The 23,308-nt window shown below is 44.8% G+C and overlaps 1 protein-coding gene across 2 annotated transcripts in view; it reads left to right on the top strand.

Moving 5' to 3' along the window:
• The first annotated feature begins 208 nt into the window (after nucleotides 1-208).
• NAV2 (neuron navigator 2) overlaps nucleotides 209-23,308 on the top strand; it is a 766,628-nt gene continuing 743,528 nt past the window's right edge. For both annotated transcript variants that reach the window (XM_050755340.1, XM_050755338.1), the window contains exons 1-2: nucleotides 209-291; nucleotides 5,369-6,023. In XM_050755340.1, coding sequence (XP_050611297.1) covers nucleotides 5,949-6,023 — 75 coding nt within the window. In that variant the 5' untranslated portion in view covers nucleotides 209-291; nucleotides 5,369-5,948. The remainder of the gene's footprint in view (nucleotides 292-5,368; nucleotides 6,024-23,308) is intronic.

Raw genomic sequence — 23,308 nt, 5'->3', positions numbered from 1 at the left:
CATCGAATAGCAGCAGCTCCGGAGAGACCCTCTCTCTTTCTCTGGTCCCCTAGCCTGGGAAAGGGCTCAGGACCCTGGAAGGGGACCGGGGTGGCGAGGCCGCCGATTGGCAGCGAGGCGCCATGTGAACTGCACTGGTTGGCTGGTGGGAGGGAGGAGGAGGCGGTTTCCCGGGTAACGGGAGGGCAAGGAGCGGCTGCAGCGGCAGCGGCCGCGGCTGAGAAGCGCGGGCCGGAGTGCGGTGCTAGACCGGCTGGAGGAGGCGGCTCCGCGAAGCCGGTGTGGGCGCAGGTAGGAACCCCTACGCTGCCTCCCCCAGGTCGGGTCGGGCTGGACTGCCCGGTGGCGGGACCAGCCTGGGAAAGTTTGCGGTGCAACTGGATGGGCAAGGAGGAGAGGACTTGGGGATGCTCTGTGCTGAGCTCCGGGGTCCAGAGCAGGGCGGAGACTGCCGTTGGGGAGAGGGCCGGCCCCTCATTGAGAGGCTCGGGGGCCACACCTCTGCTTCGGGACTCTGACCAAGTGCCAGGGCCTCTCAAGCCGCCTGGCCGCAGCATAGATACCGGGCCAGCGGACTCACAGCTACCCCTGCACGATGACGGCCGGCGGGCCCTTGTTCACAGATGCGCTGGGAAACTCTTCCCCAGCAGATGCCGGGCGGGCGCGCGGCGCAGTGCTCCGAGGCTGCTCTGCGAGCTCGGGGGGCGCACTTTCCCGGTCTCCAGCGACACTGCGCACGCCCCCATCCGGAGTGGGTGTGTGTCCCTCTGGGCGTACGTGCTTGAGGCTGTGCCACCTCCTGTGCGTGTTCTTGTGTTTCTGACTGTCTTGTTTGCGTGTCTCTGTGGGTTCCCCTCTGCGCGATTGTGTCTCTGGGTGTATCCCCGCGTGTGGGTCTGTGTTTGCTGTTGGCATGGGTGTCTGTGAACGCCCTCTCCAGGTGCTTGTATCTGAGTACCGCTGTTTGTGGATCCTTCTGTCGGCGTCTCTGTGTTTTCGATCTATGTGCGTCCTCCTCTCTGTGTGCTAGTCTCTAGGTGTATTTATGAGCATGTGTGTTTTCTGTCTGCGCCTGTGTTTTCTAGCTATGTCTGTATCCGAATGTAGGTCCAGTACCTGTCTGCGCGGGTCCCTCTGTGGGGATGTGCTTCCTCGTCTGTGATCTGAGCTTCTGTGGGTATCTGTATATATGGATGTGCGTCTGTAAGTCTGTGTGTGTGTCTGTCTGCATGTCTGCGAGTGTCTGCTGTGCTTTTGTGGGTCTGTGTCTCTTCGCTGTGCCTGTCCGTCCATATGTGTGTATGTGTTAGTGGGCGCGGTGTAGGTAGATCGGGTCCGACCCACGCCGGGGGCAACTAGGCCAGGCCTGCGGTTCCCCTGGCTCTTGCTCTCCCACGCTCCGGTTAGCTGCGGGCGGCGGGCTAGGACGCGGGCGGGGAGGGGGCGCCCGAGCACTAGGAGCCGCGGTGCCTCCCGGGTGTGCGCTCCGCTGAGCCGGCTCCTTTCTTGCCTGCAAAGGGACTCAGGCGGTGGCGGTGGCAGCCCGCGTCGCCCAGCTGGGGCCCTAGTGACTTATTTTTGTGTGTGATCCTTTCTTTTCTTCAGGGAAGAGGCGGTAGCACGCTCCGCTAGCTCGCAGTGCGCAGATAAAGGCGCCAGGGTTGGCGGCTGGGTCAGCCCTGCCTCCCCTGCGGCTTAGCAGAAGTGGCCGCCTCGCGGGCTCCCTTTGGGAGCAAAAAAGCCCCTAGATTAGAAACTCAGCCCAGAAACTACCATGCCTCCTTGGTTCTCTTTCATACCTCTTACGTAACTTATTTATTGATTGATTAATGAAAAGCTAGATTTCCAAGAAGCTCTTCTGTTTCCCCTATTGACACCAAGGGCTAATTAAAAGTGTGATGTTGGTGATGAGTGTTAATTAGACCATTGGAAAGACCCCTCTTTTAGATGCACCCTTCTTTTAGAAGCTTAACTCCAGGTATAAGATGAAACAGGTCAGACCCCCTAACCCTCCAACCTTTAATCCAGATTTAAAAACCAGTTTCCCCAGTACCGGCAGCCACTGGAGAGAGGGACAGGAGTGAGGAAAAGGCCAAAGGGGAATTACCTGATTTTGAAAAATTTGGAAAAATCTAAGGATATTTTACCAAAGCTGGGCTCACAATTCCAATACCCACCACAGAAGGAGTCAGTTATACCTAAGAAGGCCTGGCCTGTGACTTGTCTGGCACCTGGAATCCTAAATTGGCATTTAACAGGGAATAAAGTTTTACTGCAGGAAGGGACTTCAGCGGGTCCCTCTGAAGGATGCCTCTACGTCTAAGACTAGGAAGTTTTTCCTGTACCATCTATGTACTAGGCTATATCTCCAAACCTGTCTTTAATCTCTGCCCCCCCCCACCCCTGGGGGATTGCTCAGAGGAAGAAGGATTTGGGCAGATGTAGAATAGGAGTTTGAAGCCTTTGGAGGCTGTTTGTACCAGGCAGGAAAAAGTCTTGGCAGTGCGTTCAGAAGATCTTCAGTAAGACTGGGCTTGTCGTCTGAACTTTGAGGAGAAGCCAGGGCTTGCCCTCAATGCTCCCCACTCATCTTATGGTGCAGTTTGGCCAGGCCTTCTCTTTTTTCTCCTTTCCCTTGCAGCTGCTCCTGGCTGACTTATGACACAGAGAGGAGAAGCGGCTGATACATTGCTGCATTTAGGGATCAATCCAGCAAGCGTGTTCATTTCTCAACAATTCAGTTAAATGTTCCCTGACTGAGTCCTTTCTTTCAGCTCATTTTCATTCAAGTGTATTTAAACATCCTGAGATTTCCCTGGCAGTAAGAAACCAGAGCTTTTACATCAGGGCATACTCTCTTGAAGTCTCCTCTGCTCAGTCAGGAAATAGACTGGATGTGGCAGCTAGCTAGCTGACAACAGCATCCTTGCTTCTCCTCTTTCTCCTGTGACTCTCTCCTCTCTGGCTCCAGCATAAGGACAGCAACAGCCCCAGAACTGGTGGAGACTGACTCCTAGAAAAAAACAAAAGGCTCACAGGAGGTGTTGAACATCCTCCCACTTCCTGCTGGTTGGGAGGTATTTCTGTGGTGAGAGCGTCTGTCCCCATGTGCACTTGGGGCGTGTGCGCCGGCTGGTGTGATGGGATATGACAGGGTCTCACCCAGGAGAGAGCTCCAGCACAGGGGCCTGGCGCAGAGTGCAGAGCTGTTCTCAGATACAGAGAAAGTCCAGAGCTGTTAATGAGGCAGCCCCAATGGAGAAGGCCTTCCAAGCAGGAGACCCTTTTTGGCACCTGGCTTTTTTTTCTTTTATTATTATTCATGAGGAGGGCTAGTAGCTATGAAAAGTATAGATTCTGAACTCAGCCTGCTTGTGAAAAGCCAAACAACAGTACTTCTTCCAGAGCAGCATGGATATGAGCAGGAACTTTGAAGTCAGACCTAGGTTCAAATTTTAGACCCATACTTCCTTGCTGTGTAACTCTAGACAAGTTACTTACCTCTCTTATCTTCAGTTGTCTCATCTCGAATACAAAGCTAAACTTCTCTATTTGAAGCAAAAGAAGTGACACACACAAGACTTTAACAGAGATTTGCTGAATAAATGAATATATGAAGCAGTAGCTAGCACTCAGCATATAGCAAACATTCAGTACATGTTAGCAATTATCATTTGATCACCTCTTCTGTGTCAATAGGTGATCTCGATCTTTCCAATTTTGTGTGGTATCATTCTCCTCACTTTAAAGATGAGAAAACTGAGATTCAGAGAGGTTAAGTTACTGACTCAGGGTCACACAAGAAGCTGCAGCGTTGAGATTCGAACCTAGGTCTGCCTGAGTCTTTTAGTTTGAGGTTTCAGTTGGATTCAGAAAAGGGTAATGCTTATAGCCAGTTTATCAGAGTTTACTTGCATTGTGGTCTGGAACTAAAAAGAATGATTCTGAGGTTTCACCTTTGCAAGGGATCCCTTGAAGGGGCTGTGGAGAGAGCAGTGGTGAGCAACAAGAGGGTGTCTACTTTTCTCTAAAAACTCAGCTACTTCCTGGGTCAGCAGAGGGCTTCAGTCATTTTGTCTATAATGTCAGCCACTCTTGGATATACAAGATAACCTTCTGAACATTCTGCTCCTCACTGATTTTTACCAAATTCAGAACATCTGTGACTTGGGAATTCACTTGCAGAAATCTGTTCTGGCTGAGTGTTTCATATGTGTGGGAGAAGCCTTCAATTAAGAGGGATGTACCTGTGAAGTCACATCCCCTCTGCAGCTTCTCTCCCAAGCATCTGCTAGTACTTCTCCTCCTCCTCCTCCTCCTCCCTCCTCCTCCTCCTCCTCCTCCTCCCGCTTACAAGCCCTCTGTGGCGGAGTCTCATGTCCGCCTCTTAACCTGCTTTGGCACTGAGCTGTGCGGAAGCCTTTTGTGATAGGGGATGGCTTCGGCCTTATTCCAAAGTAGCCACCAGTCAGGACAGCTGCAAGGGAGGGTCTGTGGGTTTCTGTCTAATGCCGCTGCGGCCGGATCTGGCCACAGCTTTCCCGGAGGCTGGCATGGCCTGAATTGTGGAATGGCTAGTTCGTTCATTACAAATGCTGGCAAGACTAGTGCCTTTTAGTAAAGAGCTCCCCACCCCCCATTCCTTTCCTTCCTGATGGTGCTGGTGCTGTGGGAGGAGGCATTCATGATTACTTGTTGATGCATCTTCACAGGATTCTCAGATATGTCCCCACCTCTTGGACTGTTGATGGGAGAGTGTACCAAGTATCAATATTTTTCTTGGTGCAGAGGTCCCTTCCTTTCTCCTCCCTCCCTGTCCCTCTGAGCTTCTGTGACGTCAGCCAGGAGGTGACTGAGTGTCTGCTCTATCTGCAGGTTCCCAGGCAGGGAATGCAGCTCTGTAGTCAGTTGCTTTTCGTCCCTGAGACAATCTCTGCTGCTCTTTCTCACCCTCCCTGAGGACCCTGGTGTCTTGCCTGCCATACACTGCCTCCTGCAGCTGTAATTGGGGGGAAAATGTTGATGCTTTGTGCTTCACAGACCATTGCTTCCCTGTCTCTTCATACTTTGGTGCCTTATTCCTCTGATGATGATGATGATGATGATGATGATGATGCCCCCCATGGAAGTTTGAAAGATAACTCATTTCCAGCTCCGGTGTGCTTATTTCCAGAACACAAGAAGTGGGGAGCCTGTGAGGCCCCTGGAGGTTGCTTGTCTATTAATGTGCTCAGAGGAGCTTGGAAAAAGATCATCGGCTGCTGCTTGGTTCAGGCCTCACTATGTGGCTCCAGATGGTGGGAAAGACAGCTCAAATCTGTACTTTTCTACAAAAGACAAATCTGACTGTTGAACGTTTTCTCCTCAGGTATGGGTCTTACACCATGAAGGAAGACGACAGCCCAGGAGGGGAGCCACCACTGTGATGAACGCTTGCAGGAGCCATGAGGGGCGGCTTTCCGCGCAGTGTTTGCAGTGATTTATGGGAGTCAGGGGCTGCCAGAGAGGGATGTGGATGTTATCAGCTTGGTGGATTAAATGCCCATTTACATTGTTATTGACATATAAATTATCTATGCCAAGGAGACAGTGAAGGAAAGGGTTTCTGGGGCAGTAATGTGGTGTGTGCCTCAGGATATGGACTTGTCTTTGCCCAAATTTGTCCTCTGGGCTCTCATGAAGCGAGTCTCAGACCTAAAGTAAAACCCCAAGACTTAGCTCTCATGATGCCGGCAGCAGTCACCCTCATTGCAAAGGCAGCGGTGCCGAGTGAGGTTCCCGAGTGGATTTTAAGAAGACAGGAAGACCTTTGAAGAGGTGGTGCTAATTTCCCTGGTTGGTGGGAACTCTGTCTGGCGGTTGCATGCATCACTTTTGTGTGGGTTATTTTGTTCCTCTGTGGATTTGGAAGCATCGCTGAAGGAGAGAGAGGATTTTATTTCTGGGAAATGGAATCAGTTTCTGAGTCCAGCCAACAGCAGAAGAGAAAGCCCGTTACCCACGGACTGGAAGATCAAAAGAGGGTAAGTGGCAGAACTTTGTTGGTTGATTGGATTATGGTGCTGGAATTGCTAAGTATGATTCAGAGAGCATAGGTGGTCATCATTGAGTATGCTTGTCTGTCTTTCTCTCCAGAAGGAGGTAGCATGGTGGCTTGAGGTTTGCTATGTCTTGATGCTGGGTGTCTTGACTTACTGGTAGGCAAGAAGAAAGATAAAGAAAAGGGAAAAAAATTCAGTCCTGGCAGCCAAAAAGGCAAAGATTTATAACTGTTAACTGAGGAAGTTAACAAAAAATGTTGGTGTTCTCAAAGTCCAATACGAGTTTCTTTGTACTGAAGCCCCCTTCGGGATTCACACACTCTTAGCACCTTTTGGAAATGTTGCTCCTGACAGTGGAGGTTTTGTTTGAATTATTCTCTGTGTGGTTGGCTGGCTCTTGTGTTTATGGATCAAAAACATATTCTACTGCACTCTTTGGCCCTATCTGTGAGAATGTCACAGCCGTTTAAAATGGCCTGTTGAGTATAGGTCATTTGCTGTCATTGGCCTGAAAGCTGCAGTCACCCAGGACCTGTCTACCAGTTAAAGTTCAACTTGTCTTTAAAAGGCAGACGCGTTGGGGAGTAGCATAGAGTGGTTGGTTGTCTAGGAAGAAAGTTGAAGCTGTATCTTCTCACTCTTGGGGCGTAGCTAGGACCGGGGGGTGGCAAGGGTTAAATACAGCTCTAGCAGAGTCCAAGCTTGTGTTAAACTGAAAATAATTTCTGATATTTCCTTTGAAATGTTGTAGATGGTAACAAAAAAAAAAAAAAAAAAAAAAAAAAAAAAAGACTTCTGGTGTTCTTTCAGAGTGTTCAGAGTGGTGTGGATATCCCTCTCCACCTGAGTCTCAAAGATTGACTCTTCCCAGTGTGAAATACACATGGAGATGAAAATTGTCCTTCTGACTCTTCCCTATAATTTTATATGCCTCTGTGTGTGTGTGTGTGTGTGTGTGTGTATAAAAAAGGATTTTGGATCGCATTTTCTCTGAACTTCCAAGGATAAAAATAAACAGAAATAAACATTTATAAACATAAATATTGACTCCATTCCTAACAAAAAATTCAATTTCCGAACCTGCCATCACTATAATTTGGGAAGAATGCCCATTATCTTGGGAACCTAGATAAGTGGGATTTGTTTTGTGATGTATGATTTATTAAGTGTATAACCTACTAGACCTGTCTACTCCTATTTCTACAGAAGCTCTCTGAGAGATTGGAGAAAAATCAATAATAGCTGTGAACAGAACCCAGGATTGACTGCATTTGACTAAGTATTAGCCAAGTTTGATATCCAGACACTTAGCGGAGGAACATTTGGGACCTCTGACACTGTAGACAATTTTAATTGGGCTGGTACAGCAAGATAATATGCAATTATGATGGCTTCTTTTTGGCTAGGTGTAGATGTCTGCATTTCCCATCTGTTCTTGGCTCTGGCTGCGTTGGGTCCACATGTACTATGGAGCCTGTGGAAGTAGAATATAACCCCAAGTGAGGCTCTGTGGCAGCTGGGGTAACATCAATTGGTCATGCTCAGCTGACATTCATTTTAACTTGAACTCTAGCCGTCATGGCGATTATTAAATTTATAATGATATATGTAAGATCCATTTTAATGACTCTCCATGCTTGGGTGAGCTCTCACTTGCGCTGGCAAAATAAGGCTTAATAGAGTATTACATTTCATCTTCTACTGAATTTTCTGGGCTGTGGTTGAAACTTTGCTTAGAAAGAATTAGATTGTTTTTCCTGATAGGCATTGTGATCGAGTTCCACATTGCTCAGAGTACAGTTTCTGGGCTTCTAGAAATACCGCCACTGCAGTAGCTTCTGTTGGCGGCAGCAGCTTCTGTTGGTGTGTGAATGTGTGTGTTTGTGGGTAAACATACACCCCATTTGCGTCAAGTGTGAAGCTAAACAAGCCTCTCAGCGTGCAGCCTGGAATGTCTTGTCCACGAAGCTGAAAGGCGACTCTACAGTGTTTTGGCTCATATACTTCGGGTGAGCTGAAAAATCCTCTTTGGGGGGATTGGCTGAAAATCCAACAAAGGCACAATCGAGGCATCTGCTGGAGAGCTGGGAAGTCTCCACCAGCATGCTTAAGTTACCAAGCATTCATTGGCACCAGATCCCCCTGGCATTTCTGTCTGTGTGTAAGGGGTGTTTAGGGAAAGACAATTGTGGGATAAGTCAAGAGACAAGGCAGAGGGCTAGCTAGATTCAATTTTGCTGTATTTCCCAATAAAGCCACTTCTCACGCACCTGGTTGTAGCTTGGTGATTGTTTGGGGGTTTCATATGGATGAAATGGCTAGTTTAGGGCCAACTAGGATCTGGAATTTTGTGGGTACATGTATATACCTTCTGCAGTGAAAAGTGTCATGGACTATAGAACTAGAGACCTGGGTTCAAATGCCAGTGGTGCTCTGTGCTAGCTGTGCAACCCTGGGAAACCTACATAACCTCTCTGATTTTTAGAGTCTACATTTTCAGCATAGGACAATAGGGATTTTATTATAGGGATATTATTAAGATTAAATGGAATAAAGCTGGGAAGGACTTTGGCCCTTGGTAAATATTTAAGAAATGATCTACATATCCTTGGTATAGATTACAATGTGGGCTTTCTTCTTTTCCTTTTGTTCTTAGCAGGCTGCATGTGATTTTGTTTTAAATCTTTAAAAAAAAACTCAAGTAATATATGCACATCACAAATTTGAACATCATAGAGGAATACAGAATATAAATAAATTTCTCATTTCTCTAATTCTATCTAGCAGTGACTGCTATTAACAGTTTGGTACATATTATTCTTGACTTTTTTTGGTTTGTGTTTCTTAATAAAGTGGATTCATGCTATACATATTTTTAGGAAATTTGCTTTATCATTTAAAATAATGTGGGTGTCTGTCTGAGTCATTACATACACACCCAACTCATGCCTTTTAGTCACTGGATAGAGTTGCACTGTAGAAGTGCCAACATTTATATAACCAATCCCTTATAGATGTACATTTAGGATGTTTTCAGGTTTGGTTTGGGCTCTGTTTTTTGATAGTACATAATTCCAGTATTCATCTATTCAACAAGTATTTATGAAGTGCCTCCTTGTGCCAGGCACCTTTCTAAGAGCTAAATATAAACCAGACATACAAAGCCACTTTTTTCTTGAAGCCTATGTTTTAGATCAGCGCTCTCCAATAGAACTTCGTGCAATGATGAGAAATGTTCTATTCATGCACTGTACAAATCAGTAGCTACTAGCCATATCTGGCTACAGAGCACTTGAAATGTCACTAGTGTGGCAAAAGTTTAAATTTTATTGAGTTATAATTAGTTGAAACTTCAATAGCTGCATGTGGCTAGTGGCCACTGTGGTAGACAGTGCCTTTCTGAAAAATCAACAACAGGCAAATAACTACACCATCTATTTCCAGACACTGGCCTATGCTCTAAAGAAAATAAAGAGGGCGAAGTTGGTGTAGTGAGTGAGAGAGGTACACATTTCATATTTATGATTATTCTTGAATTTCCCTTTTAATTGATGCATAACTCAGAGTCAGTAAAATGTGTGCTTTTAAAGCTTACAAATCAATGAAGATGAATTTTTCTACCTTGTACACACCTATGCAGCCACAGATACATAAGATATCAAGATCTAGACCTCTTTTCTTGCCCCAAGAGGATGAACTTTAGTGGGGTGTAAGGGGATGCCTCCCTCAGGAGGTGTCTTCTGAGCAGAGACCTTAGTGGCTGGCCGTGGGAAGATCAGGAGGCAGCCCTCAGATGTGAATGTGCCCACTTGTCCCTTGTGCCAGGAGAGGTTATCATTCAGAGCTCTCAAAGCCCCTCCCTATTCCTTTGAAGACTTATCTGGGTTCCACATATAGATGGCAGCTCTCTATGCATCCCTAGCTCTTGTCAGATTCAAATTCTGTGCTGAAGTGAGGAAAAAGCTGGGGACGCAGGGGGCTTCTGCAGAGAGAAATTCAGTGAGGTAAGTATTGTTCAGTGCTCTAAGAACCTACTTAACTAGCATAGATGGGAGAAGTAAAATTTCCCTGACAGACACTTATTGATCAGTCAAGGGAATGACTTCTTGATTGATTTTTCCCTACTCTTCTTTAGAAGTTTGTCCTTCACAGACAGAGGTTTCCCACAGAGGATGAACACTGTAAAATAAGAATTGTTTTTTTTTTTTTTTTTTTTTTTTTTTAAGATGCTTGATGACTGAGTAGTGACAAAGACGGTTCAGTTTGAATATTCTCCTAGCTGTCAGCTTCTCAGCATGAAAGCATCCTGGAGCCAGTTTTTAAAAATGACTTTGGAGAGTGTGAACTCAGGCTTAGTGTAATTAAAATTTCCAGGGTTGGCTGAACTGCTCTGGATCTGCTAAACCCTGCCCTTCAAAGGGCAATATATTGTCATATTTACCCCGTCAGCCTCTTGTCTTCATTTTTATTAATGGCATTCGCAACTTCCTCGTCACTTGGGTTTGCAACTCAGAATTGTTTGATCTTCTCCCACCTCACAGGCCCACCACCTTTTCATTCAGTCATCAGCCCTACTTTTTCTGTGCCACATGTATCTGGTGCCTGTCTGTGCTTATTTCAGTTTCACTGCTACCACCATAGTTTCAGGTCTGGGAATTCTTGCCCAGGTGGTGGTATAGCCTTCTGGCTGGCTTTCTTGTTTCCATTTCTTCTTCTTAAGTTTATTCTCCATTCCTGGCTAGACTACTTGTCCCAGAGTCCAGCTCTTGTCATCCTACTCAGTGGTTTCCCACTGTGTCTTCCTTCAGAAGGAGCCATCCTCTCTAGCCCTTGGCAATTTACATTGTCACTGACTTCTAGGGTATAATGGATGAAAGCTAGAATCTCACTGGAGTCTCATTGACCTCAGTGTTAAACCTGGAGGCATTCTATACACTCCTGGAGCTGTTTCCCCAGTGGTATTTACATGTACATAGGTTACAAGGTGCTCAGCACTGTGCCTGTCACATAAGTATTCAGTAAGTGGGGATTACTGTGATTACTATATTCTCCGATTCTCTTACCCAAAACTTCTCTTCTTGTAAAGCTCTGATTGCTCTTTCCTGAACAGACCTTACATTTCCGCCTAGTTCTGAGTCTTTGTTTATGTGTCATGCCCACCCACCCAGAAGGCCCTCACTCCCAGACTCCTCATTTATCCTCCATGTAGAATGGATCCTTCTCCTGTTTCTATACCTTGCTTAAGTGCAGCCTGGGTAGGAGTTCACCACATTCTCCTTATGTCCCAGACATTTTCCCACATGTCACATCTCTGAACCAGATGGTTGGCTCCTTGAGGAGGTCTTCTCCATCTTTTCATCCCTAGCATGCAATAGGCTCCCAGTAAATATTGGTTGAATGAATGAATGTTGCTTATAGGATTGAGATTCCTCTTTCCCTGTGGTCATGAGGTGAATCTGATCCTCTTAGATTTAATATGTTGTCTACTCATAGAGAGAGAAGGGAGAAATAAGATTCGAGGGGACATTCAGGAGTTCTCTCCAGTCATCAAAACATTCAATGAAGGAAGTCTAGACTGGGTCTGGTGAGTAGAAAAAGGCATATTGAAGTCACGATTTGAAGGAAGAAGCAAGAGGATTTGCGTTAGTGACTAGACCTAGCAGATGGAGGCGGATGAATCTCAGATGTTGCCAATCTTCAATGCATTGCATTGGTGTCTGACGGGGACTGGCAGCCCTCTGGATGGAGCAACTTGAAGTAATGACACCTTCTAATGCTTCTCATGCTAGAAGTGCCTTTGCACTTGGTTTGTGCCAGTGGAAACAGGGCAATTGTTATTCCTTTTAGATGTAGAAGGAAAACAAGTGCTTTAAAGTAATTTTTCCAAGTACAAGTGGTTAGATTTAGTGAAGTTTTTGGAAAGGATTAAAAACATTAGATCAATGGGGTAAAGACAGGGAAAGTAACTAACTTACATTGAGCAATCCCTGTGTGCCACGGAGGAACGAGCACTCCTTTTACTTTAACTCATTTAGATACCCCAAACCCATGATGCAGGTATTATTAACCTGTTTTACATATGTAAAATCTGTGATTCAGGGACTTCTTTAGGGTTCCACAACTTATGTTGTCTGCTAGACTCCAGGACCCCACTGAAATTTTACCTTGCCAGTAATTAAAAATTATTTTCCCAACTTCTTTGCATCCATGCATAAGTATGTACACACACACACACACACACACACACTCCCACTCTCAATGTGGCTGTTATTAGGACTGCTTTCCAGGGAATAAAATGGCCTTCTTCAATCAGTAGTGGAATTTCTAGCCTCACTGCTACCACCCTAGTTTAAGGTCCAGGAATTCTTGCCTGGATGGTGGCATAGCTTCCTGGCTGGCTCCCTTGTTTCCATTTCTCTTTCTTCAGTCCTGCATGGTACCTGTAGCTGAGCTACTTTAGAGGGATTTTCCTTGGCCATAGTGATATGAGCTCTGGGGTGCTAAAGGTGTGGTTAGGGGTCTGGATTAATGGATACTCACATGTTAGGTGAGGATGAGGCTTCAGCCCCAGCTCCCCAGATGAACTGAAATGCTTGTTTCCTGGCCTGGGCCAGTGTTTGTTGTTGCTCCTTTGGAGCTGGAGGTAGCAGCAGTTACAACTGATCTGCCTTCTGAGAGGTCGCTGCCTGTAGGGCCCACCTGTCTTCCTGGCATGGACGAAGGGAATGTTAAGCAAGAGCTCAGGATGGACAGGGAGGACCTACCACAGCACATTTCACACATCACTGAAGAAGAATGGAGAGAGACTGTAGCCAGATGCAACTCCATTCAGTAAGCTTTGAGACCTGACTCAGGGATAGGGTCAGGGGAGAGGATGGCAAAGGGGTCAGACCAATTCCCTGCCTTCATCTCAATGAAGAGAATGTGAGATAGCACGATTAGTCTTCATTCATTTATTCATTCATCCTACTTTATTTATTGAATACCTACTGTGTGCCAGCCAGCCACAGCATGAGGCACTGGGATCATGATGATGAGCTTAGATATTGTCTCCTGTCTCTGGGCACTTCCAGTGTCTTGGGGGAGGCAATTCGATCAGCAGTGACTGTGATATTAGGTAAGCATCTTTCTGCTTTGGAGAGGTCAGAGAGGGCTTCTCTGGAGAAGGGGGAACTTGAGCTCTGCCTATAAGGGGCCAAATGAAAGGCACACTGAAGAGAGGACTAAATAAGCAGCTCATACGGGAACCATGTTACTTTGGCTTTGCAGCTGTATCCCAAACTGGCTTCCAGAAACCAAACCACTGAATGTGTTCCTTTTAGACTTAATTTTATCCTATTGGTCTGTACTATGTCATTATGTGTTCCTTTCTTAAACTATCCGAAGTATGGTTTTAAACTGGAGGGAGAAAGAGCGGCAATATCACCTAGGTTGTCTAGTATTTTTTAATCACATAACTTTGACACTTTATTATGTGGGATAATTTATTTAACCTTTCTAGCCTCTCCATGTTCATTATGAAAATTGGGATGCTAATAATAAAACCTTTGGTGAGGATTATGAGATATAATGCACTTGACGATTCAACACAGTACTTAGCACATAAGTATTAAATGATATCTATTATAATTCTTATCATATGTTTCCCTTGCATTATTTCACAAAAATCCCTGTAAGAGGCCTATTTAAGGAGTAAAATGGGGATAGGGGATGGGTGGCTGCTACGACTGCATTTGAGTTTCCTTTTGGTTAACTGAAGGTCACATAAAATTCCTTCTGATTTAAACTTGTGTTATGCACATTTTTCTAAAGGAAAGTGTACTTTTCTGTTTTAGTAGTACAGTCAGTGGAGACAACAAAATCTTCCTTTATGTAGCAATCCTGTAATAACTACTTTGACTTCGTCTTTCCACACATTAAATTACAATGCACAGGACCCTGGCATGTAGGGATTAGGTTAAACCTTTTTATGTGTGTCTAAGACACCCCTTACAAGTCGCATTTTTACTTGAAAAATTTTTCGAATTTCATTTGATACACTCTGTGGCATCCCCTATAACCTCAGCACCAGGAAAAAAAACCTGGTTACCTAGAGGTGAGTTACAATTAATCAAGGTTTTCCAAAACCCATCCTAGGTTAGTTTGCTTCTAAAGCTTAGATCAGATTCTTCTATGCCTGGGGTTTGAATCACAATAATGACATCTCTGACTCCCATCCTTAGGGCATTAATTTTTAATCTTCTTTCTCGTTGGGATAATTAGAAAGAGAGGGATGTGGGGGCTGGGAAGAGAAATGAGAGGAGATGCGGATGGCAGAGCAGGAGTGGATGTTTTTTACAATGCAGCTTCTTCCAAAGATGAGGAACAATACTGCAGCCTTGCATGTACATTCTGAGTTCATTTGTGGGGAGGAAGCAGAGGCAAAGATGGGACTGGGACAGGTGGCTGAAGAAGCCAAGTCAGGGTGATTCCTGACATAGGAACTGGAGGTCATTTGGGGAATGAGCCAGAGCCGTGTAACTGCATATGTTAGAGAGGAAAGTTAAGAACTGGGCTTGGGTGTACAGGGGATTTCTTCCTTAAGCTGAGTAAGTAAAGATAAAGTTACCCAAAGCTGTGTCCATTTCCAGCATCTATGTTCCCTTGAATCTCTAGGGTCACAGTGAGACTTGAGGGACAGCAAGATCCTATATCCTTCATCTCTTGTGAAGCCATCATAGAGGTACCAATCTGGATACCTGGGAACACTGTAACTTTACATTCAGAATCCAAGTCTTTGTCTGCTTCTTAGGTGAGTAAGGTTCTTTCAGATCCCCTCTTCCCACCTCTTACACAGAGGTGTTGATTCTAAATTTCAGTCAAAATATTTCTCCTTGTTTCTACTGTTATAATTTAAAAATGCAATAAATAAAAATCCTTTATGATATGAGAAAATCATCATGAGAAGCTAAAAACTAGGACAAAGGATTGTTCTTAGATACCCTTTGCATCTCACGTGTATAAGTCTGTATTTAATTGTTTGCTGAAAGTCTCTCTTTTTTACTAGCCATTCAGTTTCATGTTTGTTTCTGTATTCAGAGCACATATTACAGTGTTCGGCACACAGTAGATGATTAGGAAATACTTGTTGAATGAATGAGTGACAGTCAACATTCCAAATGAGAGGGTAAAAGGGAGAGTTAGGACTCTCCTTTGACTCTTTGAGTTAGATTCTTTGTGGTAGTAGTTCCTTAGAAAGGAGATTGTCTTTGATTTGGGATGGGAGAAACGGTGTCTGGCAGCACTGCTTAGAGGTAAAAGTTCTGCATTTGTGAGTCTTTTTGTGTGTGGAGATTCATAACTGTGAAGACCCAGTTTTATTATTGTGAATCTATTATCCCTGTCACCCCCACTGTAGAGACATGCCTTTTCCCTTTGAATTTCCATGGTCCATGGTGACAGGTGACCTGGAAGGTCATTTCATTGATGTCTGTGTCGGCTGATCATTTAGAGGTAAGATAAGAGGCAAGAACTGTGGCTCAGATGTACCCAAAAGGGGATGTACTGAATAAATCAGTGCAAAATATGCCCTTACATGTTGCAGCACAATGGGGCAAATTGTGAGAGCAAGTAATGAGGAGTCTCCGTTTCTGAGGGCAGAGTCAGTGTCCTGTTGAAGCCCATGGAATGTTCTGAAATAGAAACAAATGATGTCACCAGTGATTTAGAAATGCTTACCCAGAAGAGAAGGTGGAATGGTGTTATTCTTTCCAAAAAATAGAATGACATTCAAGAGAAACAGCTTTGAGCAAACAGATGCTAATTAAGGTTGTTCCTTTGAGTGTCAGTCAGGCTTCAGGAAATCAGGGGCTCAAGATGCCGCCATGGGTGCCTCTTTGGCTGTCAAGTCACTTCTCTGCCTGTCTTGGTTCAGCAGGTCCTTTCTCTGCTTCCCAGTACTCTTCATCCACTGCTTCTCATGGTTTCTTTCTCTTCCCTCTTCCCTTCAAGGCTGATCCTCATTGCCCCCACCCACCATCACTACTCGTCTCTTTCAATATCACTGTCTACTGAGAACTTCCCACTGGGTTTCTTAGTTCAGAGTTATGAGCTGATCTGATTGGCTTATCCCATCTTGTTGTGCCTAGAAATTGACAAAGACTCTTTCCTTGACTAAACTTCATTTAGGCTCTTCTGAGCTGTCTCTTCAGCCAAATCTCAGCGTTGGCCCCCATCCTGTCTTTGGCCTGCCAGCCTGGTCTTAGCAAGAACTATGCTAAGTCAATTATTAGCACAATCTTCCCACTCTTGAGACCTGATCAAGTTCCTCATTCCCTACCTTTGATGTATGTGTCCTTGACCTATCAGTAGCAAGCATCCTGTTAGGTCAGTTTAGCAAGAAGCCCCCTATCCTTGACATGTCCTTTTGGTAATTTCCCACCCACTGATCGCCTATCACTCTGCCCATAGGCTATAAATCCTCAGCTGTCTTTGCTGTATTTGGAGTTGAGCTCAATCTCTCTTCCCTATTAAAATTTTTGCTTTTATTGCAATAGTCTTACATAAAGTCTCTTTGACTATTTTAACAAGTGTCAGAAATATATATTTATTTAAACAAAGCAAGTCCATAGAGATAGATCAGCCACCCAAGTTCTTTGTCTGTCCCTTGGCCAGTCAATTATCGCTAGAATAGGGACAGGGTCACATGGTATACAGCCTAACCTTTGAGGGTGGATCACTCCAGAAGGAGGTATGAGTGGACAGGCAGTGATTGATATCTCTAATCTATTGGGCAAAATCTGGTAGAATGGGGAGGAAGAAGAAGGCTGGAGAACAGGAGGTACTCTTTGAGGTAGATGATCAGGAGAGTGATGGAATCATCTGTTGAATGTTTGTCTTTCCCGTTGAACTGCCCCATCCTCACAAAGCTCAGTCCAATGGAGCAAACAAGCATCAAGTGGATACTTAAATAAATGTCTACTTAGGTCCCACAAACTGGCAGATGGAATATACCAGAGAAGATGGAATTCTTGACAATGGAAAACAGGAAGCATAATGATGAGGTGGAAAAAACTGTGACAACTGGAATGATCTGGGTTTCAGTCCTGGCCTCGGAAAGTCCTGGCTTGTTAATCTTGGGAAAATTTCGTAACCTCGCTAAACTGGTTTAGATACTATGAAATGAGGATGGCAATAGTTTCTACCTCGTAGGGTTATATTACGTTAGATAACATGAGTAAAGTACTTAGCACAGCACCTGGTGTATTTTGTTGGTGCTGACTAAAAGTGAGCTCTTTTTTATGTCTCTCAGCTTCTGCTAAGCATTTTGTTATTGAGGTTTTAGTGGGTCTACTTTGGGACTACAATTTCTTGTCCATAGAAATCTGAGAAAAAGTCACACTTTACAGTGGACTTCGGTTCCAATCCCAGCATGTCACCTCTTGAGTGACAGGCATGACTGGGTATCACATCTTATCCTTGGGTCTCAGTTTGCTCCTGGACTGCTGTGAGATTCATTGACTTCTTGGTCTATCTAGCCTTTTGTGGGCATTTGGTATCTAGGTTGCTTTTGGGGATGGGGGGATCCTTCTGCATGGAAGGTAGGCTAATCCTGGCTCTGAAGTGTCTTCCTCCCTGGATGCCATCCCTAGTCCTGAGGTCATTACATGAAGCCCAGGGAGCCAGCTTCCTCTGCCATCTGAGATCAAGGCAGCTTGAAAACATGAGTGTGGGATATGTGAGCTCTCTTTTGTTGTGGCCATCAATTACTGGCAGGGCCTGCCATAGGACAGCAAAGAGAGAAACGGCAAATAAGCAGTTTGCATTTGTAGAACAACACGAAGCCCTTTGCCTACGGTAATTGAAAAAAAAATCTAATTCCTGCTTGTGTCCCTGGAGTATCTTCCCATTTGGATTCCTACAGAGTCTCCAAATCTTGTCAACACAATTGAGATGGTGGAAGGAATTTGCCTGCTGGAGCTGGATTAAGAGGAGAATCCCTAGGCTCCCATAATGATGCCCAAATATCATGGATTTCAGCTAGATTAGGGGGATAAGGTAGAGGGGATGGAGAGGAGGTGAGTGAGGACAGTGGCTCTGGATGGGGAGGGGGATGAGTTGGAGAGGGAGATGAATTAGCAATTGGTAAGGCCCTATGATGCAGGTGCAGGAATACACTGTTACTTTAACCTCACTTGAATAGCATGCACAAGAGAGTGCTATTGTTCCCACTTTACAGATAGGAAAGTAAAGACTCAGAGAAGTTAGGTAACTTTCTCATGAGTCCAGCAGCTAGAAGTAGTAGACCAGGTCTTGAAGCCAGTTCTGTGTGACTCCAAAGCCTGTGCCATTCTCCATCACAACCATTATTAGACATTAACATCCCACTGATCTAATTTCTACCATATTATTACCACCTTATGTGTTTTTTTTTTTCTTTGAGACGGAGTCTCGCTCTGTCGCCCAGGCTGGAGTGCAGTGGCCAGATCTCAGCTCACTGCAAGCTCCGCCTCCCGGGTTTGCGCCATTCTCCTGCCTCAGCCTCCCGAGTAGCTGGGACTACAGGCGCCCGCCACCTCGCCCGGCTAGTTTTTTGTATTGTTTTTAGTAGAGACGGGGTTTCACCGCGTTAGCCAGGATGGTCTCGATCTCCCGACCAAGTGATCCGCCCGTCTCGGCCTCCCAAAGTGCTGGGATTACAGGCTTGAGCCACCGCGCCCGGCCCACCTTATGTGTTTTTAAACCGACTCATTTTTTTTTTTAAAAAATTGAGCTTTGTCACAAGGATAACATCAATGAGACCTTGGGTTTTGATGAGCTACTTACTTTTCTAATACCTATTGAAATAAAACCATGATCATTAGATTTTTTAAAAGTTCATCAATGTACCACCTAAAATAATGTTGTATACCACCAGGAGTACACACACCTGTTTGGAAAGCAAGCACTGCTCTGCAGCATAAATAATAATATAATAGCTATAGATAATCTGTAATTATTGGGGACTTGCCATCTGCCATTGTCATAGTGAGAAGAACACAGGTTCTGTAGTTACCTGGTTTTGCGATTGAAATCTACGATTTCTTGGACATGTGACTCTGAGAAACTTAGTTGTCTTCTCTGTGCCTCAGTTTCTTCATCTATAACCGAGGATAATAATAGTATTATTATCATTTAGAGCCACTTTGAGAATTAAACATGTTAATAACATTTAGAAACATGCCTGGCACCTACTGAGTCAGTATTAGTTGTTATTTGTTTATCAGTTAATTCATTTGATCATCCAGTCATTCAACAATTAGTTACTGTTTGAACGTGTTTTGTATATCAGACACTGTTCTATTATCTTTACAACAATCTGATGATGAAGGGTTTTTTAAATTGTACTTTAAATTCTGGGGTACATGTGCAGAATGTGCAGTTTTGTTACATAGATATACACATGCCATGGTGGTTTGCTGGTCCCATCAACCTGTCACCCACATCAGTTATTTCTCCTAATGTTATTCCTCCCCTAGCCTCCCACCCCCCAACAGGCCCTGGTGTGTGATGTTCCCCTCCCTATGTCCATGTGTTCTTATTGTTCAACTCCCACTGTGAGTGAGAACATGTGGTGTTTGGTTTTTTGTTCCTGTGTGAGTTTGCTGAGAATATGGTTTCCAGCTTCATCCATGTCCCTGCAAAGGAGATGAACTCACCCATTTTTATGGCTGTATAGTATTCCATGGTGTTCATGTGCCACATTTTCTTTATCCAGTTTATTATTGATAAACATTTGGGTTGGTTCTGAAGGTATTATTATCATCATCCTCATTTTACAGGTGAGAAAACTTAGGTTGAATAATTTTCCCTGATGTCCCCCAGCTAATTCATGATGAAACTGAAATTCAAACCCAGGTATGTCTGAAGCTCTGCTATTGTGATTCATTTCTGTCCACGGAATACTTCTGATACCAAATGTGGGTTGTTCTTTTCCTACACCAATCAATTCTCTGACTGCGTGTCCTACGATTCAATTCAATTCTGACACTATCTGGCTGGAATTAGCATCAGAGCCCACAGGTTAAGGGCTCAGTCCCACAAGACTGCCTCAACTTCAGATGCCAATTGCACATCCAGGCCACCTGTACCTCTCACTGTCTAGCTATAAATCAGAAAGTTCCCAAGACTTTCTTTTCAGGTTTGATGATTTGCTAGAATAGCTCACAGAACTCAGGAAAACAGTTTGTTTATTATTACCGGCTTATAAAGGATATAACTTGGAAAATGGCAAATGGAAGAGATGCACGGGGCAAGGTGTGTGGGAAGGGGCATTGAGCTTCCAGGCCTCTCCAGGGGATCCACTCTCCCAGCACTTCCCTGTGTTCTTCAACATGGAAGCTCTCTGAATCCCATGATTATGGATTTTTATGGAAGTTTTGCAATACAGGCATGATTAACTCAATCTCCAGCCCCTCTCCCCCTCCCCAGAGGGTGGGGCTGAAAGTTCTAACCCTAATCACATAGTTGATTCCTCTGGCAGCAGCCCCCATCCTGAACCTTTCCAGAAGTCCACCAAGGAGTCACCTCCTTAACATAAACTCAGGTATGCTTGAAAAGTGCTTGTCTTGAATAACAAAAGGTGCTCCTTTCACTCCTATCACTCAGGAAATTCCAAGGGTTTCAGAAGCTGTGTGCCAGGAATCAGTGATGAGGACTACATATATATTTCTTATTATATTGCAGTATCACAGAAGCCGTAGCTGGTTCTCTTATCTGCTCTGCCATTGCTACTACCCTAGGAAAGGAAGCTCTCCTTCCTGACAGAGGGATGCTTGCTTATTTATTTCCCAGATATGTGGCCAGGCTTCCTCTTGAACCAGCTGATCCTTGCCTGGTGATCTGAAAGCAGCCAGTGTCACCCCATCTGTCTCTGTCTTCCAATTTTGATCCTAGTCATATGGGAATGGGTCTTCAGCTCTTGCTAGCCTGTTCTGGCATGTTTGTGTCCCCTGAATTGTCTACCCAGAGCCCCTGCAATGTCTGCTTAGAGCCCTTGAACACAGTGGGTCATCACTATTGGAGTACGGGACTGCATGAGGGATGCAGGGACCTGGAGCAGACAGACGCCACGGTAACAGTACAACACCCACATTCACACATGAACATCTAGTTCTGCAAATCTAAGGAGTTAAGCATCTGTTTTCCACTGTATAAAATAGGTATTTGCTTTACAGAAGATGTCATCACGGAATTCTTTTAGTTAGAGAACTTTACAAAAAACTGTCACCTCCTGTTATTTTTCACAGATTTGTTTACTATGCAAAGCTAGGTTTACCCATACAATATTTCGGTATTTTTTTGTTCACCTTCTATAGGAAGATCTCTGGGAAAAATTTTTATTAACCTGAGCTTTCTTTTGAGGGCAAGAAATTCACCTCCCTCTTTTGGAAAGAATGAGTGAGAAATGATCCCATCTGAGGTTCTTTCCCAGGTATGCTTAGGGCCCAAGTTTCACAGATATAGATGATAGAGTCCAGAGAAGACAATAGCTTGTGTTTGGGCAAATCTCAGTAAGACTGGCTGTCCTAGTGGAAACAGACATGAAATCTGTTCACCTTCATCTCATTCTTTCCAGTTTTCTCCAACCATCTACCCTAAGTCACTATTCAAGGTTCATCTCACATTTCTATCCATTTGAAACCTTCTCCATCGCTTTCCTCTTATTCTTTCTTCTCTCATTCCTTTCAGCTCTCTCCCTGTGTTCCTACCTGGTACATCATTTCACTGAATCACCTGTGGCTTAAGAGCATGCACTGTGGTCAAAATGATGGAAGTCCTGGTTCAGTGGCCTTCCGAAAGTCACTTCACCTCGGTGTGCCTCAGCTTCCTTCTTTGTTAAATGGGGGAATCAACAGCTGTTATAACCTGGGCTTAGTATGAGGATCAAATGAGAAAATACAAGCACTTAGCAAGTATCCACTAGACAGTAAATATTCAGTAAATGCTGACCAGAAGCAGTGATAGTGGTAATTACAACAATTTTGTTCCCTATTAGACTCTAAGATGCTAGAGGGTAGAGATTGAATCTCAAATTTGTTTTCTACCCTTCAGAGTCATAGCATAAATACTGTGTATTTAAAGAGGCTTTGTATTTTATGTTTTCCCTTCTGTCTGCTTTATTAGAATTGGATTTAAATACACTTAGTGTTTTGCTGATATTTAGACCCATTTTATAGAGTGCATACGTCAGTGATTAAGTAGTTTGTTCATAAGTGTTTATCTTCCTAGAGCAATAAGCATCCAGACAAACACTTGTGCTTTTAAAACTCCTGCTCTTGGCCAACTCGCTGAATGAGTGAAAGCCCAAAGGGAGAGCCACCTTTGCTCTTTTAGTAAGAAGTGAAAGCAGGCCTGATTATTGAAGGGGCCAGAGAGGAAGCATTAGAAACAGCTCTGAGAATGGGGAATTCTTGTGGGAGATGTCAGTAACCCAAATTATCTCTCATTTCAGCAGCCACTAAGAAAAGCCCCACCTGGCCCCTTCCCCTGGAGGGGTGACCTCTCCCCTGAGCCAGCATGATGGGCCCAGCTGGGGTAAGGAGTGAGCAGTCATTAGGGGTCAGGTTACCAGTAAGCATGATGTCAGGGTGGCTCCTAGCTCCTAAGAGCCCCATGCTAGCCAGAGAGAAGAGGCAGTAGCTGTACCCACAGACTGTGCCCCTCTGTGGAGCCCTGCTAGGCCTGGAGTTCTAGATGGATGGCCGGAGGGTGTAGATGCTTCTTCTCACCTTTGGAAGGGCCAGGGCTGCTTTTCCTGCTTCCTGCTTGCTTCTTCTGGCCGGGTTGTCTTTCTGTAGCTTTCCTTGGGATGCCAGTTTGCAGAGGAGGGGTACCAGGAGCCCCTGGGTGAGCAAGAATGTGGGTGGATGAGTTGAAGAAAGGTTTCAGATCCCTAGGATGGATCTGCCAGAGCTGTCAGTGCTGGATCAGAGGCAGAGAGTGATTCTGGGAAGAGCTGGGTCTGGAATTAAACAGACCCCAGAAGAAATCCTGGATCCAAATCTTACAGTGGAACCATATGCAAATCACCTCTCCCTGAGCCTCAGTTTCCTCATCTGTAAAATGAGGAAAATAGCACTTTTCAGGGATTTTTTTTTTTCTGTTTAGGAGAGAGCACCAAGGCTGTCTGAGAGACCCTGAGAGAACATTGAGAATGTGCATAGAGAGAGCTGGACACATGGCAGCCACTTGCTGTCCCTTCTCCATCCTCCCACTCCCAAGTATTAAATAGACAACTAGCTAGAGTA

The sequence above is a fragment of the Macaca thibetana genome, chromosome 14 (assembly GCF_024542745.1).
Source record: "Macaca thibetana thibetana isolate TM-01 chromosome 14, ASM2454274v1, whole genome shotgun sequence".
Classification (NCBI taxonomy): Eukaryota; Metazoa; Chordata; class Mammalia; order Primates; family Cercopithecidae; genus Macaca; species Macaca thibetana.
Note: the sequence above shows the minus strand (reverse complement) of the source record. Positions and strands in the feature narration are given on the sequence as shown.